The 18,968-nt window shown below is 38.3% G+C and overlaps 1 protein-coding gene across 2 annotated transcripts in view; it reads left to right on the top strand.

The window, feature by feature from the left end:
• l3mbtl3 (L3MBTL histone methyl-lysine binding protein 3) overlaps nucleotides 1–18,968 on the top strand; it is a 174,807-nt gene that overhangs the window by 131,089 nt on the left and 24,750 nt on the right. For both annotated transcript variants that reach the window (XM_039747467.1, XM_039747468.1), the window contains exons 17-18: nucleotides 4,447–4,596; nucleotides 8,810–8,935. In XM_039747467.1, coding sequence (XP_039603401.1) covers nucleotides 4,447–4,596; nucleotides 8,810–8,935 — 276 coding nt within the window. The remainder of the gene's footprint in view (nucleotides 1–4,446; nucleotides 4,597–8,809; nucleotides 8,936–18,968) is intronic.

Raw genomic sequence — 18,968 nt, 5'->3', positions numbered from 1 at the left:
GTCCTGCCCTCCTCGCAACCATTTTCAAACATGCCTATGGTCCACTCAACTCTCATTCATGTGAATGCTTTTGTCAGATTCAGTTCCTGTGCTCTCAGCTCTTATAAATTTTTACGTTTTTCTCATTTAAAATCGTTTATGAAAAGTCCTTAGTTTAATCCTTAAAAGGAGCTTTTCTGGACAGTATTTTTAGACATACAATATATTCGTTTCCTTCGTTGTAGCCCTTTTCTGGACAATAATTTTATATGTTCTAGATGACACATCAACGACTAAGAGAAGAAGAAAGGGCAGCGCATTGAAAAGAGGCCCAAAAGCGTTGGAAAGAAAAGAATTCAAAAAAGAACAATAATTATCTAAGTGCAAATTCAGAAAATAAGGAAAGTGATAATCAGACCGGACCAGGTGGAATTGAAAACCTAACAGGTCCAAGCGGAGTCGAAAATAAAAGAGAAAGAGTAGAAGATAAGGTAGAAGTCGTAAAGAGGTTCAAAAATGTTGGCACAATTCACATGCAAAAATTCTAAAGTTTCAGAAAACAGATAGTAAAGATTGCATCAGCACTAACAAACAGAAATTATTACCTGGTGAAATAACGGAACAGTTAAAAGAGATTGAATATATGGACATATGTGATGTTACAGAAGTATGTACATATTGTTCGGTTTTAAAGTGTAAGTCGGAGACTTGTACATTGTCTAACTTGTGTTGCCAACGGGAAAAAGTAGTGTGTTTTCCCAATGAAGAGGCGTATCCAGGAGAATTAAAAGATTTGTTGTTTGGTGAAAGTGAAATCCACAAATACTACAGGCAAATCTACAATAATCTGTTTGTATTCGCAACATTCAATGCTCAAAACATAAATTTACACAATTCAAGACCATACTCTATGAGAATCTGTGGTCCTGCAACAATGAAAGCTACTGCAAGTTTAATTTCGAAGAAACCACAATTCGGTCAGGTTTATATTTATGATCACAGAGAAGCAATGCAACATACTGTAGAATCGAAAGAGTTAAACGATCGGATGTATTCAAAATTCTACACCTAATAATAGATACAAATCCATATGTCCAAAAGTATTACACTTATCACAAAATTTATTTGCAGAATATGGACAAAGAAGTTTTCTTGGATTTCTATATGAATCCGAAAGATCACAGTCGATTTTATAATAAGACAAATTGTCAGCGACAATAGTTTTGAAAGATGGAGATATCAAAGACAGAAGTTAAAGTATTTGCATGCTAATTTCAAAGCCAAACAGAACGAAAACATATTACTCAACGAATACCTTTAACACAACATGAAACATAATTTTATTTCAGTTTATTAAGTTTTACTATTTTTAGCTATGGTTAACTACTCGCTGTAATGTAAAATAGTTAGTTCTATTATGCATATGTAACAGTTCCCATGAAAGTAACAATCTGTTTAAACTGTAAATTCGTTTACCCATATGCGAGTGGCAGAGATGCAAAGGGTTGGTGGGCGAAGCAAGAAGGGGACAGAGCCCCCTAGTCTTTTAGATCCCTGTCCTAATAATTGAAGACAACTTGCTGTTATGATCAATTTTTATAGTGAGTCAACAGAAGGTTTAGAGCCAGAGATGAGGTGTTGTTTCTGACCCTTTTCCTATTTGTACTCCTCCACTAGACACTAAGGACAGAAACAGAAACTGAATCAAAGACTGTGAAGGCATCCAAGTCAACCCCATTTGTCCTTAAGTCAGTCTCCATGAGACCTTCACCAATCTGTTGTGCTTAACAGTAGCTTCTTTGTAAAAAATAATAGCACAATATACATAATCATATTCAGTTTTGCTTTGGAGCCTGTCCTGGTGACATCTTTTGTAAGACTGGAGCAAACACTGGATGAGGTATCAGCCTATTTCAGCACCTACTTAACACACATCCAGTCATAGGTAATTAACGGGTAACGTAGCATGTACATATATTAGATACTGAAGGACAGGAGTATGCAAAGAAAAAACCACACAGACATTCCAAGAACATGCGGATACTATACAGACTGCCTCCATGGATGCAATACAAACCCAGAATCACCAAGCCAACAGCACTGATCACTGTCCAACCATGCTACCAGTAAATAATAACTGCATAAAGTGAACGTAAATAGACAACATTCCAGGGCCACATGTTTTCTTTCTTGAAAGAAAAAGTTGGCCAAATGATGTTTCCTGATGTTTCCTATTAGGCAAGTAAGAGTGATTCCTAAGTGATCTTTTGACAAGCTTCAGGGTAATTGTAGTGTGAATGTTTCATTACTTTAATTCCTCAGGCATGGGCTCATCCATGTCAGTGGTTGGCAGATCATTCCAAGGTTTTACTAGCCCTGTGGCTGAACTTCTACTGCCCAATGCTAATTTTGTATGCTCTAGAAATAATATTTATCATCTGACTATTTTCTGCTGCATCACCATTCATCAAGATGAGAATAAACCTTTCACTCTTGAGGTAAAGTATAATGACCATAACATCTCATTCTGCACCCGGTTCAGCTTTTTTGCAAATTATAAAGTTATTAAAGTTTATGTTAGGATCAGAATTTGGTAGAATCTACTCTGACCCAGTCAGATGACAGGGTCAAAATTTGACGCTTATTGCCTGAATCCACCTTGCTATATTTCAATTATAAAGGCTGTTGGTGTTCATATAATGGTGTGTGGTATGGCTCTTGGCATAGCTTAGGCCTCTTAATACAAAATTAGCATCATTTGAATCCTTCCAGCCATTGCATACATTAGCATTGTGGCTGACCATGGGCATCCTTCTTTGACCACTGTTTTTAATTGTATGTTTCTGGCACAGTAAACATTGTATTACAAAGCCCACATCATATTTAGCTGGGTCCATATTCATGACAGTGACTTTAGTTTATTCCAGTGGGATCCACCTTTGTGATGAGGTTGAATGAGAAGTTGGTAGCATTGTGAACAAATCTACAAAAACTTTGCGAACAAATCTACAAAAACTTTGCCATGTTATGCAATCAGCATGGACTGAAAAATCAAAGCTATGTTTCCAGCATCTTGTTGAATCCATTCCATTCAGATCAGTTTATTTTTGTATGATGAGTGTTACACTTGCAGAAATGTACCACTGCAATGCACTAAGAGTAAATTAAGAATACAATTATAACAAACATGAACACCCAAGTTAAGTTAAACACACAGTGAACCATATCAGCTTCAATTTTATTAACAAATCTAGATTATGCAAATTTGATTATAATTGAGGTATGGCCAGTAGAACACAAAGAAGGGTAAAACAAAAGTTTCAGTTAATAGCCTGGCTGGACAAGATAAACCTCTATGGGTTCGTGGTTGGTTATACATGCAGCAACTTAGCCTTTTTTGTTGACCATGATGGTATTTACCTACCTAATGAACTTAATAAAGAGGAGGCAATGTATCCATGTCATAGATGAGCATTTTATGCTGTACTTGTGTGTTGCCCTGACCTTTCAGATTCCCTAGACTGAAAAGGGCAGTATTTTCAGTAAAGTGCTTTTTAGGTAGGTATACAGTAATCCCTCGCTATATCGCGCTTCGACTTTCGCGGCTTCACTCTATCGCGGATTTTAAATGTAAGCATATCTAAATATATATCACGGATTTTCGCTGGTTCAGATTTCTGGACAATGGGTCTTTTAATTTATGGTATATGCTTCCTCAGTTTGTTTGCCCAGTTGATTTCATACAAGGGACGCTATTGGAGGATGGCTTAGAAGCTACCCAATCAGAGCATGTATTGCATATTAACTAAAACTCCTCAATGATATAAGATATGCTTCCCACACGGTGCTTGATTGTTTGCTTTCTCTGTCTCTCTCACTCTCTCTGCCTGACGGAGGGGGTGTGAGCAGAGGGGCTGTTTGCACAGAGGCTGTTTGCCCAGAGGATACGGAGGCTCCTCTAAAAAATGCCGCTTTATTGCGGTGATTCGGCATACTTAAAAGGACGTATTGATTTTTTGATTGTTTGCTTTAATATCGCTCTCTCTCTCTGACATTCTCTGCTCCTGACAGCGCTCCTTTGAAGAGAAGATATGTTTGCATTCTTTTAATTTTGAGAAAGAACTGTCATCTCTGTCTTGTCATGGAGCATAGTTTAAACTTTTGACTAAAGGGTGTTATTTCATGTCTAGAGGCCTCTAATAATGTTAACAGTGTGGGAGAGTTTATAAGGGCTTAAAATATATAAAATTAACAATACAAACATATGGTTTCTACTTCGCGGATTTTCATCTATCGCGGGGGGTTCTGGAACGCAACCCCTGCGATCGAGGAGGGATTACTGTAATATTTAAACATTTTCGTATCTATTCACAGCTTAAATTTAACAGATTTGTTGCACAGTAGGCTATTCATAATCTCATATCTGTTCTACTTTCATTTACTATTTTCTTACTTTTTCCTTTTCAGTTCTGTAGGCTGCCCTTACTCAGATATTAACCTTAATAAGGAATCAGTGCTTCCAGACCGTCTTAGTGGAGAAATCCTTGTTACCAACCCAACAGCAACAAAGAACAAATGGGCAGAAATGAATGGAGTTGCAACACATTCTCTACTGGAGTAAGTAAACACTTTTATTTTATTTCTATCCCCCCTCTCTCATTAGACGGTCAAGTGCTTTTGAAATAAATCTGTTGTTATTTGGTCAAATACAGAAAAAATAATTTTTCATCATTTTATTTATGAGTACTTTTTTAGTGTTCATTTTAAATGAAATAATATTTGTGATGTCACTTTGTTGTCAGCCATGACGTTGGTTGCTTCAGCATATGACTGATGCATCTGTGACATGTCAAATTGGTGACAACATGTTATAAAAGTTGGTGGCAAGCTAATATTAGCACCAAAGATTTTGGCTTTTGTAAATTTCACATTTGTTTATTTTGTTTGTTTATGTATTTGTTTTAATTCTTGAAATGTCATCTAGGATTTTGATTTCTACTTTTTTGTTTTGACCACAAATTCCCCCCTCATTTGGAACCAAGTTATTTTAATTGTGAATATCTTAGTATTTTAACCACCTCTGGGTCATTCTTAGATATACTCTAAAATGACGATCTTCAGTTGTTAAGAAACTTAAGCATTTATGGTGCACGGTTTCCCACCAGCTCAACTCACCTGCCCTGTAACTGTCTAGTGAAGTATTTCTATCTTGTTTCACTTGCGTTTGCACTCTTGGCCATTTCATTTCCTCACATAATAGTCTCTCCTGTTCCTTTGCAGTATTTGGCATCCTACACAGGTTTGCAGAGTGCTGTCTCTATACCTGCATATATTTTCTTCTCTCTCCCTCTCTCATGTGGAAGTTTCTTTTGATGCCGCTCTTTGCCATATAATTGCTGCACTTGCTAGTCTGGCACACCTTCACATCTACACAGCATTGTTATCATTCTCTGTTTACTGCCAATATGTCAAAAATCACAAAGGTCTAATTTGTACAATGACAACAAGTCAGCATTTATAAAGACAAACAGTGAAAAGACAGTTTTAGGTTAATAATATATTGTATATTTAAGTATAGAATGGGAATATAAGGGAAAAAATGTGTAGGGTGCCAGCTACAGTGGATGTTAAATTAGTCTTCTCTATGGAGAAATGGAAAATGTCAGTTTATTTATAGAGTACATTTAAAACAACATCAGTAATGCTGTAACTAAAGTGCTTTACAATAAAACATATAATAAACATAAATAAAATAAATAGAATAAAATACAATAAAAATGCTAAACCTGTCATCAAATCATTCACCAGTTCTTTTTTTTATACCTTTTAAGGCTATAAACTTGAAGCTAATTACCATTTAATTAGCTCTCTTTTAAAAGACTGAACTCTGAGTAATAAACCCACTTTACACAATTTTCTGAATGCTTCTCTGCATAGACTACACAGCTGGAAAATGCATATTTGTTTAAATTATTCAATTTATTTATACAGAAGAATTTTTAATTCAAGTTATATGACTTGCTGTATGTAGTAGCCTCCTAATCCTTTTTTACAGTTGTTCTTTGAGAAACAAAAATATTAAACAAAGTTCTGGGCAACAGAGTATAGAAAATCAATATCTGAAAACACCCAGTGCCAGTGCTGTCCATTCATCCATCCATTTTCCTAACTTCACCTTGCCAATACATGTTCATATAAGGTTAGAAATGAAATATATCATTCATTTTAATGTACATGCTTTATGACAAGGGAATAAATTAACACTGTGTTAAAACTGGTAGTAGGAGGGATTGATCAATACCTATTGGCTCATTTCTACCTTAACACTAGAATTACCAGAGCCTACGAAAAAACTCGTAAATCCGTCCCACCTTAAATCGCTTCTTGAAATCGTTCACAGCTATCCACCAGCGTCCTTTGTCATCTAAATGTGCTGATTAAATCAGGCTGCAAACAGCGGCTATTCCATCCCCCCACCGACTTAGAACGTGCACAAACTTCTCCCAGCTCATGCCTTGATTGATTTTCTGGGAGTGAAGTGGAGTTTTAGAGTGGAAATAATAGATCGTTGTTTGGAACACATGCATTTCATGTCTGTTCTGTTTCTACAGTTCTCTGTGTAAACACATTGTTAAAACAGAAACTTTTTTATATTCTAGTAGTAGATGACAAAATGTAGGCATAAACTATATAATGTATGAAGCCTGAAGTCCAAATAAAAGAAACACTTTCACAAAAGGTACAAATCTAACACAACAATTGCGCTTTTATTCAAAAATATTACTACAGAAACAAAAAGCCGCCTTAACATGTGACATTGACAGCTGTTCATTATGACTGCCTGTGTGGCAATAGAATCATCTGCAGACTGGGAATCAAAAGGTCGCAAGTTCGATCCTGCACCTCTCCGCTTTGAGAAGTAAACTGCTCTTAGTCTTACTATTTTAGAATAAAAACTTACATTTGATTTCAGTCTGTAACAGCCGGTGTAATTTATGATACTTGTAAAGGTTAGCTTTGGTTTTTTTTGGTTTTTTTTTAGTCAGTTTTATTATCTCAGCCGCGTTCACGAGCCCAAACACATCCCACCCCCGCATCTGACACTGCTGTTTTCACATAGACGTGCTATAATAGAGGTAAACTCAGCTCCCTTCTACGTCGGAGCAAGAATACACATACCATTGCTTGCATACTAAAGTGTCAGCAGGCACTTTTCGTGGCATTACACACATTTTTGAGCATGCCCTCTGCACACTACTTGTGACTTTAGGCTTTAGGAAGTAAGTAAATAAATAAAGGTAAATCGTGTCATAAAATGATTTCTTCAAAACGTTATATATATTTGTCTCTTTCTTTTTTTAAAATGTGCGTTGATCACCACCAGCATGTTGTAGCAGACAGCATCTGGCATTTGTGCGATGATGTTTTCACATATTTTGTCTCTTTCTTTCAGGTGTGTAATAGAAACCACAGCATAGAGAGAAATGCAATATTATTTGAAAACGAACAGCGTCCGATCAGCTGTAAAAGTATGACATTTCTAAATGTTTGCTTTTTTCAGTCTGATTCTCTCAGTCAGACTGTATATTTGTCTCTTATTCAGTGCACGCAAGAACATGCAGGTGGCCAGATGCTGTGTACTACAACATGCTGGCGGTGATCAACGCAACTTTTAAAAAAAGAAAGAGACAAATATATGTGACGTTTTAAAGAAATCATTTTATGACACGATTTACCTTTATTTATTTACTTACTTCTTAAAGCCTAAAGTCACAAGTAGTGTGCAGAGGGCATGCTTAAAAATGTGTGTAATGCCACGAAAAGTGCCTGCTGACACTTTATTATGCAAGCAATGGTATGTGCATTCTTGCTCCGACGTAGAAGGGAGCTGAGTTCACCTTTGTTATAGGGCGTCTTTGTGAAAACAGCAGTGTCAGATGCGGGGGTGGGGTGTGTTTGGGCTCGTGAACGCGGCTGAGATAATAAAACTGACTAAAAAAAAAACCCAAAGCTAACATTTACAATTATCATAAATTACACCGGCTGTTACAGACTGAAATCAAATGTATGTTTTTAATCTAAAATTGTAAGACTAAGAGCAGTTTACTTCTCAAAACGGAGTAGTGCAGGATCGAACTCGCGACCTTTTGATTCCCAGTCGGCAGCTGATTCTATTGCACCACAGAGGCATTCATAATAAACGGGTCTCAATGTCACATGTTAAGGCGGCTTTTTGTTTCTGCAGTTATATTTTTGAATAAAAGCGCAATTGTTGTGTTAGATTTGTACCTTTTGTGAAGATATTTATTTGATATTTGGACTTCAGGCTTCATATATTATATAGTTTATGCCTACATTTTGTCATCTACTACTAGAATATAAAAACATTTTTGTTTTAACAATGTGTTTACACAGATTACTGTAGAAACAGAACAGACATGAAATGTGTGTGTTCCAAACAACGATCTATTATTTCCACTCTAAAACTCCACTTCACTCCCAGAAAATCAATCAAGGCATGAGCTGGGAGAAGTTCGTGCACGTTCTAAGTCGGTGGGGGGATGGAATAGCCGGCTGCTTGCAGCCTGATTTTAAGCACATTTAGATGACAAAAGACGCTGGTGGAGAGCTGTGAACAATTTTAAGAAGCGATTTAAGGTGGGACGGATTTACGAGTTTTTTTGGTGGCTCTGGTAATTCTAGTGTTAATAGTACAAGAACTGGTAATGTATATATTCTGTCTTTAATTATACTAAAATGACTTTAAAAGGCAAGTACTATTTGAAATGTTTCTCAGCTTTTTGTGTATTTAAATTTGTGTGAATTTTAGGAAAAATGTAACATTTCTTCAAAACAACCATAACAACATCCAAATGGAAATAGAAGCTAGAGAAAAAGATGTTGGCCATCAAAAAAAAACTGCTTTGTGTGAAAACAACGGGAAGAAGGCAGCTAGGTGAGAAACTGTTTTGACTTGTTTAGGATTCAGCTGCTGTGTGTGTTTACATAATCTAGTCTACTCAGAAAGTACTAAAATGCATGAATACAGACTGAAATAATGTATCTTCCAGGCTTTCCGCTGCAGCTTTGCAAATCAGTCTATTTTTTTAATACACACCGCACTGCTGGTGGATAGACAAGCCTGCTGTGCATGTGCAGAGAAACTACAAGCAATGTAAAACAATATCTTGGAAATGTATTTGCTTTTAAGAGGAGAGACAAGACAAGATGTGAAAACAGGAAGAGGTTAAAAACTGGGAAGTCATTGTGATAAGGCACATATGGATCCATGGTACGGTGCGGTTTTAACATGAAAAACATTGTATGCAGGCTCGGAAGTTGTGGGTGCACACAGTAGCATAGCTTTACATCCCTGGGAGTTTCATAGGGAAATTGGCTAATTGCCTAGTTTTCCTGTTTCCCCATTGTCAGTGGGGCATAGTTAAAGCACCTGCCCCTGAGAGTTCTGAGGTTGTTTCACTGAGATGAGGGAGATCGGAATTACAAGCAAAAGTAAATCATAGTTGCAAAACAAGATAAAATAAGGTGGAGACACAGAACAGAAGAGGGCAATGCTCGTGTATAACAGTCATCTGAGTAAAGATTGAGTCCTTGTAGAGAGCAGGTTCAATCTCGTCCTGCTGAAGCTAGAGGCAGGGGAGATATTTTGGACTGGGTATTGTGCTATAGCTACCGACGTTAGGTGGCAGATGGACAGTGCAGAGTTTGAATTCCTGGGTGAAGGACATGTCTGCTGACTGAGTAGAGACTTCAGACGGTGCAAGTAAGCTGGTGCATAAGGACGGAGTTGATGGTGCGAGCATCGGGTTGCTGAAAGCCCTGTTAATAAATGAGGCTCGTTTGCAGATGGAATGCATGTATAGGCTTATGGATTGTTGTTATATGAATGAGACTGATATCCTTTGATTTGTTTTTATTGATATTATTTTTTATTGTTTGAAATACATTCACTGTTTTCATGGATTTATTTATTGATCTATTTATTGATTGAAGACATTTAATTTTCACTTGGACACTTTTAGAAAATAAAAACTAAAAACACTTTTGCTCATTTGCTCCTTAGGTCTGTTGTGTTGGATCTCCCTTGATTGCTTGGTTCATGATAGATAGATAGATAGATAGATAGATAGATAGATAGATAGATAGATAGATAGATAGATAGATAGATAGATAGATAGATAGATAGATAGATATTTTTAAAATGACCTTTATTAGGATCATAAAAAGAAAAATATTAACAATATACACAGTCAAAAGGCAAACAAGTCCAATATTCAGGATAAAACAAAAAGGTATATATTAGACAACCACCACTATTCCCCCTTTACACTCCTCCTACTCCGCACATTAATTAGAAAATGAAAATTGACATTTCATTATAACACAAAGACCACCACTACTCCCCGTTTACACTCCTCCTACTCCACACATAAATAATATAATCAAAAAGTTAACAATTAGTTATAATACAAAGCCCACCAATATTCCCCCTTTACACTACTCCTACTCCGCACATTAATTAGAACATATTGTTGAAGCCCACCAATACTTTTTATTCCCAGTTGAGCACCAGATAGATAGATAGATAGATAGATAGATACTTTATTAATCCTAAGGGGAAATTCACATTATCCAGCAGCAGTATACCGATACAAAAAACAATATTAAATTAAACAATAATACAACAAATGCATGTAAAAGCAGACAGTAACTTTGAGTATTGTTAGCATTTACTCCCCCAGGTGGAATTGAAGAGTTGCATAGTGTGGGGGAGGAACGATCTCCTCAGTCTGTCAGTGGAGCAGGACAGTGACAGCAGTCTGTCACTGAAGCTACTCCTCTGCCTGCAGATGACACTGTTCAGTGGATGCAGTGAATTCTCCATGATTGACAGGAGTTTGCTTAGTGCCAGTCGCACTGCTACAGATGTTAAACTGTCCAGCTTCATTCCTACAATAGAGCCTGCCTTCCTAACAAGTTTGTCCAGGCGTGAGACGTCCTTCTTCTTTATGCTGCCTCCCCAGCACTCCACCGCGTAGAAGAGGGCACTCGCCACAACCATCTAGTAGAACAGTGTCATCAGCAAACTTTTGCACGTGGCAGGACTCCGAGTCGTATTGGAAGTCTGATGTATATAGGCTGAACAGGATCGAGAAAGTACAGTCCCCTACAGCGCTCCTGTGTTGCTGACCACAATGTAAGACCTGCAGTTCCCGAGATGCACATACTGAGGTCTGTCTGTAAGATAGTCCACGATCCATGCCACCAGGTGTGAGTCTACTCCCATCTCTGTCAGCTTGTCCCTAAGGAGCAGAGGTTGGATGGTATTGAAGGCGCTAGAGAAGTCCAAAAACATAATTCTTACTGCACCACTGCCTCTGTCCAAGTGGGAGAGGGATCGGTGTAGCATATAGATGATGGCATCCTCTGCTCCCACCTTCTCCAGGTATGCGAACTGCAGAGGGTCGAGGGTGTGGAGGACCTGTGGCCTTTGGTGGTGAAGCAGCAGCCGCTCCATAGTCTTCATCACATGTGACATCAGAGCGACAGGCCGGAAGTCATTCAGCTCACTAGGATGTAATATCTTTGGGACTGGGGTGATACAAGATGTTTTCCAAAACCTTGGGACTCTCCACTGTTCCAGGCTCAGGTTGAAGATGTGCTGTAGAGGACTCCCCAGTTCCTGCGCACAGGCCTTCAGCAGTCATGGCGATACTCCATCTGGACCCACTGCTTTGCTGGCACGAAGTCTTCTCAGCTCTCTGCTCACCTGCTCTGCTGTAATTGTGGGTGACGATGTCTCTCCTATGCTTGTATCAGCAGAAGGATGGTTGGAGAATGCAGTACTCCGAGGTGAGAGTGTGTTAGGGTGGTCAAACCTGTTAAAGAAGCTGTTCATTTGGTTTGCTCTCTCCACGTCTCTCGATGGTGGCACCCCGCTTCGAGCTGCAGCCAGTGATGATCTTCATCCCATCCCACACTTCCTTCATGCTGTTATTCTGCAACTTCTGCTCCAACTTTCTCCTGTATTGCTCCTTCGCCTCCCTGAGCTGGACTCGGAGTTCCTTCTGCATGCACTTGAGCTCATGCTGATCACCACCTTTAAAAGCCCTTTTCTTCTGGTTCAAAAGGCCCCTGATGTCATTTGTAATCCATGGCTTGTTGTTAGCATAGCAGCATACTGTTCTTACTGGAACTACAATGTCCATACAAAGGTTGATGTAATCAGTTGTGCAGTCAACAGCCTCTTCAGTATTCTCACTATGTGACCCCTGCAGTATATCCCAGTCTGTAGTTCCCAAGCAGTCTCTCAGAGCCTGCTCTGCCTCAGGGGACCACTTCCTGAATCATCATGTGGTTGTAGGTAGCGCCTTCACTCTTGGTTTGTAGTGAGGCTGAAGCAGAACCAGGTTATGATCTGCTTTCCCAAGCTCAGGTAGCGGGATGGCGCTGTATGCGTCTTTAACGTTTGCATACAGTAGGTCAATAGTCCTATTTCCCCAGGTGTTACAATCCACATAGTGTACTGGGAGAAGGCAGGTAATGTTTTGTTCAGCGTTACATGGTTAAAGTCTCCAGTGATTAGCACAAGCGCGTCAGGGTGCTCTTGGTCATGACTATTCAACGGTCCGGTGGTTTAAGTATGTGAATGCAGCTGCAGCCAACCTGGACCATCACAATAATTAAATAGCCAAAAGAAAAAACATGGAAAACAAGGATCCTATCATTAAATCTTATTGGAAGCTTGTGGCTTCCTATAATCCCAGAGAAAGACAGAAAAAAACAAAATATTTGTTTTTGTATTGTAGTGCTACACCACCATCTTAAAAAGGATCTTTCAATGGTGACTCTCATCTCCGGTCCTGTCCTGCCAGTGTGCTTTGCAGCCTGCTAACTCGATATGTGTATCCGGAATGAGTGAATGATGCCAGGTCTCTCTCTAATTAGCAGAATGAAACTGTCCTTAACAATCTTATTTGCTACAACCTGTAGCTTCAGTTCATCCATCTTATTTGAGAGGGATCTTGCATCGGTGAGAAAATTACTGGGATAGAGACAGCTTGTGTGGCCGCTTCCATAGCCTCACCAGCCCTGCTTCTGCCTCCTGTCCCTGTGCTGTCTCAGTCTTCTACCTGTGGAAAGCCCTGACACCTGGCTATCTCCACCGGGATTTCATGGAAGCGGAGAAGCTCAGCTGTAACAGTTTGCTCAGTACACATCATTTCTAATTGGGAAAATTGATTCGGAATTTGAAAAGTTCAAATGGCCTCCTGAAACGAATTAAGTTCAAAGTATGAGGCACCACTGTATCATTATTTAGGGGTAACACAGTAGAAAAACTAAATAACCCCAAAATTGATAAAAAAAAAAAAACACATTGACCGATTTGGTTGAAATTTGGTGACATTATAGAAAAAAGAAAATTAGCAGACTCAGCATTTGTCAGTAATAAAGAAAGTGAGGTATTCTTAGGTAGCGCATCCTTTTTTTTGCCTTGATGGTCTGAGTATCTCATTATCAGCTTGCGGTGGCAATCTGGTGATCATACCTGCAGCCGCTTACCGGCGTATAAATGTATACTAATAAAAGGCAAAGCCCTCACTGACTGACTCACTCACTCACTCACTCACTTTACTCATTACTAATTCTCCATCTTCCCGTGTAGATAGAAGGCTGAAATTTGGCAGGCTCATTCCTTACAGCTTACTTACAAAAGTTGGGAAGGTTTCATTTTGAAATTCTACGTGTAACGGTCATAATTGGAACCTAATTTAGTCCATGCACTTTAATAGCCTCAAGCTCGGTCGCCGTGTGAGGCGGAGTTGCGTCTCGCATCATCATGCCTCCCATGTAATTGAGTGCCTGCACATATAAGGTCAGTATCCACGGGTGAAGGACTGTGCTTAGCATATTCATAAGTGCAGCTACTGCCGAAACCCTCCCTCAGCGAAAGTGCGAGAGAAACTTTTAAGTGCCAGGTCTGAGCTAACATTAAATAAAGCCATGGGCATCGCAAGATCGCACAAGATATTGGCGAGATACAAGTTTAATCCAATGGTTGTGCTGCTTCCAGACATGTATTTTCGTATTAAATTCATTTAACCAATCACATTTCATTCATCATTTGTTGCCAGGCAGAGAGGCCTTGACAATCCGTTGTGCAGGCCCTCTTACACAGAATAAATGTCGATTAAACTGTTGCTTCAACCAATCAGATTTTGAGTTGGTGTCAGTAGGGCCCTCTAGCAGGCATACGGCAACGTCACCATATTCAGACCCATTGATTGGATAGATGCCGATATGAGGAACTCTACTGAACTAGCCACTGAACGCACCACAGGCACTCCGAGCGCAAGATCCTCGTGCGCACTACGGCCAACTCCATGGCAGGATTCTGGACAATATTATTTGTCAGACAAAGACCAGATTTCAAGACCATGAAAAACTGATGTTTGTCACGCTCCTCAACCCCCAGTAGTTTCAGGAATACAAGAAAAATTTCCCGCATGCAGCCTTCTCCAGTTTAACACAAGAGCCACGGAGCAGTTTTTGATCTGTCTCGGCTAAAAACAGAACTGACTGTAATGTATGCCATGGATGATTTTACAGGAAAATCTCCCACTGATCTCCTTCCCACTGATCTCCTTGACTTCCTTCATCAGAAAATTCTGAATGAGAGCATGGGGAAGCTGTACACATTGTTATATTTGGTGGTGACTATTTCCGTGTACACTGCTTCTGTCGAGCGGACATTTTCAGCCCTAAAGCAAATTAAAACTTATGTCAGAAATATGACAGGGCAGGTTCGACTTTTAGCATTAGCTTCGATGGCACCAGAAAGAGACTTTTTGATGGAACTGAAGCGTACAGATAATTTGTACGACAGAGTAATTGAACTGTTTTTGAGCAAAGAGAGAAGGATGGATTTTGTTTACAAATAATCCGAATTTTTGGTGAGTAAAATGTTGCGATTTTCCTAAACAATATTGCAAGTTTATGAGTTATTATTGATGTTTTTTATGTCTGTCGCGGCTGTAGCTGCAGTAGAAAGGAACTTGTTCACCCCTGGTTTGTCTATTCAATAAAGGCATTTATTGTGGCTACAGGAGTTATCTATCTGCGATGCAGCGGCTCTTTATACTGTATTTCTGCATATTAAGATGGTTTTTATAACCATAAATTAGTTTTTGAGGGGCGGGTTGATTCAGACGAAGCACTACTGAAGGCCTAGGTGTGAAATGTACGGTCCGCCACTGGACCAGATGATACATAAATTTGATGAACATTACAACCCAAAAATAAACAAAACTGTAGAGCGGCTCTTCTCCCAGTGCGTCTCTCTAAATCCTCTGTACGGGAACATTATCATAAGGCTTAACGATCTTATTGCGTAGTGAACACTACAATGAATGAAACCTGTTACCTTTACAACGGTTGACAAACACGGATTGTAACTTCAAAACAACACGTCCTCCAAATACAAACCTGATTGAAAGAAATAATGAAAATCAAATCCTTGATGACAGCAACACTCATAACAGTGACAAAACAATCACATTGACGAATCAGGTTATGTTATTTTTAAAATGTTTCCTTTTCTTTTTCATAACTTCTTTAACACACTACTTCTCCGCGAAGCATGGATATTTTGATATATATATATGTATATGTATATATATATATATATATATATATATATATATATATATATATATATATATATATACCCCGATAAATGAACCACACGCCGTGGCGTTAGCCGACTTGCTGACCAACCACAAGCGTTACCTGGTAGGTAACCACCCATACAGTCACATTGTGATTCAGACTACGAATGCCTTGAATGTAATTACCCCAATCTACATAATGTGAAATAAACGAACCATGGATGCATGTGTGTATGTATATATATATATATATATATATATATATATATATGTGTGTGTGTGTGTGTGTGTGTGTGTGTATGTATATATGTATATAATATATATGTGTGTGTATGTATATATATAGATATGTATATATGTATATGTATATATATGTTTATATATGTGTGTGTGTATGTATGTGTATATATGTATATGTGTATATATATGTTTATGTGTGTGTGTGTGTATATATATATATATATAAATATATATATATATATATAAATATATATATATATATATATATATATATATATGACAGCAACACTCATAACAGTGACAAAACAATTACATTAACAATCATGTTACGTTATTTTTAAAATGTTTCCTTTGCTTTTTCATTAATTCTTTAACACACTACTTCTCCGCTGCGAAGCGCGGGTATTTTGCTAGTAAGGAATACAAGGTCAGAATGAAAAAGAGAGAATGATCCGGGGAATGAAAAAAATGAACAGAGGTTAAAGGAAGAAAGAGAAAAGGGCAGGAGGCGTAAGGAGTCAGTGGGAGTGAGCGCAAGAGTGTGTAAAGGTAGGTAGCTGGGAAGGAGAGACCTTTGAGGGGAGCGAGTGGCTGATGCCCAGGGGCTGAAGGGGTGATCATTCTGGCTGAGCAACTTAGGGAGCCAGATGCATTTTAAAAGGGACAATTGTTTAAGTCCGCAAAGGCAGAGGAGGTCAATGAGGTTCAGATTGGGAGCACCAATGTAAGTGCCATGGCCTTTGGGGACCTGAGCTTAGTTGCAGAGTGTGAGCCTTGCTATAGCAATGAAATCGCAGGGACCTGGACTCTTGGAAAGTTGGCTGTGTCTCTCAGCTCCTATGCTGCGAGACCTGTACAGGATAAGCATAGGAGATGTCAGTTTTTAATAATAATAATAATAATTCTTTGCATTTAAATAGTACTTTTCTTGCTACTCAAAGTGCTCAACAATTGCAGGTTAAGGGCCTTGCTCAAGGGCCCAACAGAGCAGAGTCCCTATTGGCATTTACGGGATTCGAACCGGCAACCTTCCGATTGCCAGTGCAGATCCCTAGCCTCAAGACAATTTCCTGCCAGATTTATTTTTAATGGATTTATTTATTTGAATTTTTCACTTTCACTTTTATTGGATTATTTAATAAACATTTGAATGCACTACACTTTTTGGACACTTTTGCTTTGTTTGGTTTTTAATGAAAGCACTAGAGTCCTTTTGTTCACCATCCCATTACTTGGTGTGTGTTTGGCCTCATCTACCAAGGCTTATCCCGGTCATAACTATTAGCGATGTCGGTTTCAAAAGGCTCCAAAATTGGAAGAAGAAGTGTGGAGCTGACTCATACCATCACATAGGCACTGCTTAGTAGTAAAATACTGTAAATGCAAAACTGCAGAAAATTAAAGTATCTCCTTGGAAGTCAGATGGTAATTTGCTGCTACACTCAGGTTCCCAAAGCAGAAACAGGGAAATGCCAGTACAGCGTACCAGCCCACCTCAAGCCTTGTGCACAACACAGACTGGGAGCGACAACATGCCTTGGTCAGTTTAAATGCTTGCACAGCTCAGTAACAGTGTCCCCCATGGACAGAACATAGAGGAGGTAGACACTGTACATAGTAACAATGTTATTTCTTTTTACCTTTTCTATTCTGTACAGTGCTTAAGACATTCAGTTCATTACATGAGCCCTGTAAATATTTAGCCAGTAAAAGTCAATGCTGTATGTAATAAGATAAAATAAACCATGAATCAGTGTATATCAAATTTGATCTAAACCTTTCACACCCTTCTTAACAGTACAAGATTACAGATTAAAGGGGTGCATTCAAATTTGACTGAAGCTAAAATATTTACAAGATCTGCTACAGGGTGAAATTATATTTATATCCAGAATTCCCACTAATTACCTGTTTGAATTCAAAAGAATACAGTTTCCTCTAAAATTGTGTTTTGCAATGGCTGTCAACAAAAGCCAAGTCACTAGAAAAAGCAAGAACTGATCTACATCAGGATCAACTCATGTACACAGCTTGTTCATGAATAAGGAGCTCCATTGAACTAATAATAATAGTCCCTAGGGAAAAAATAAAAACAAACAAACAAATATTGTATACAGAAAAGTACTCCATTATTTACATAGTACTTCTGATACTTCCAATCAGCCCTCAGTACTATAATTGTCTTTGGATTAAATATTAATTTTTAGGAATCATAAAACACCCACCTTTATTAACACCTGATTGTTGGTTTTTTGTTGTTCAAAATTTGGAAGATATTGTCTTTCAGATCTACTGCATCTGTGACCTCAATGCTTTGGATTGTTTTTGTGAATGTTTTGTAAAACACATTGTTATGGTATGCTCTGTGAAAGTTATTTTATAAAATAAATGTTTTGTGCACCATATGCTGGAAGATTGTTGGAGTGGAAGATCAGGGTGTGCATCAGCGGCATCTGCTTTTAAATTCTAAATTTCTTACAAGTTAAATTTATTTTTTTGATTTTCCATGAGAACACAGATTTTTTCTATTACAGTTTTAAAAAGTCATTTTAATAGGGAACTGTCATTGTAATATTATTTATTACTTGACTGATGCAACTAAAAATATTTGAGATATAATTGGTTATATTTCTTTTGCTTTTCCTGTTGAAGAACAGGCATTTAAAATGACTTGCTGATGGTCAAATAGTGTCAGTAGCAGGATCTGAACCTACAGCCTCAGGGTTTGAAATCCTAGGTCCAAAGTCTTAACCACTATGCCTGTCATATTTTTGAGGGTAGTCATGAGTGTATTTTGTGCAGCAAGCATGTATGCTTTGGCACTTTTGATCACCCACCTTTAACTTACCACTGATATATAAAACAGCAACTGTAAGGTTCTCTAGGTAAGTCTGGTACAATATGAAGCTGAAGAACATGAACAACAGTTTCTTTCTAAATAAATAAACCCTGACAGAAAGAAAAATTAATGTGAGCCAGTCATATGATTTCAAAATTTCTCCAATAAAAACTAGGAGGCTTTGCCCCCTGCTCGCTTTGTTTGCCAATCCCCGGGTCTAC

The sequence above is a fragment of the Polypterus senegalus genome, chromosome 3 (genome assembly GCF_016835505.1).
Source record: "Polypterus senegalus isolate Bchr_013 chromosome 3, ASM1683550v1, whole genome shotgun sequence".
Classification (NCBI taxonomy): Eukaryota; Metazoa; Chordata; class Cladistia; order Polypteriformes; family Polypteridae; genus Polypterus; species Polypterus senegalus.
Note: the sequence above shows the minus strand (reverse complement) of the source record. Positions and strands in the feature narration are given on the sequence as shown.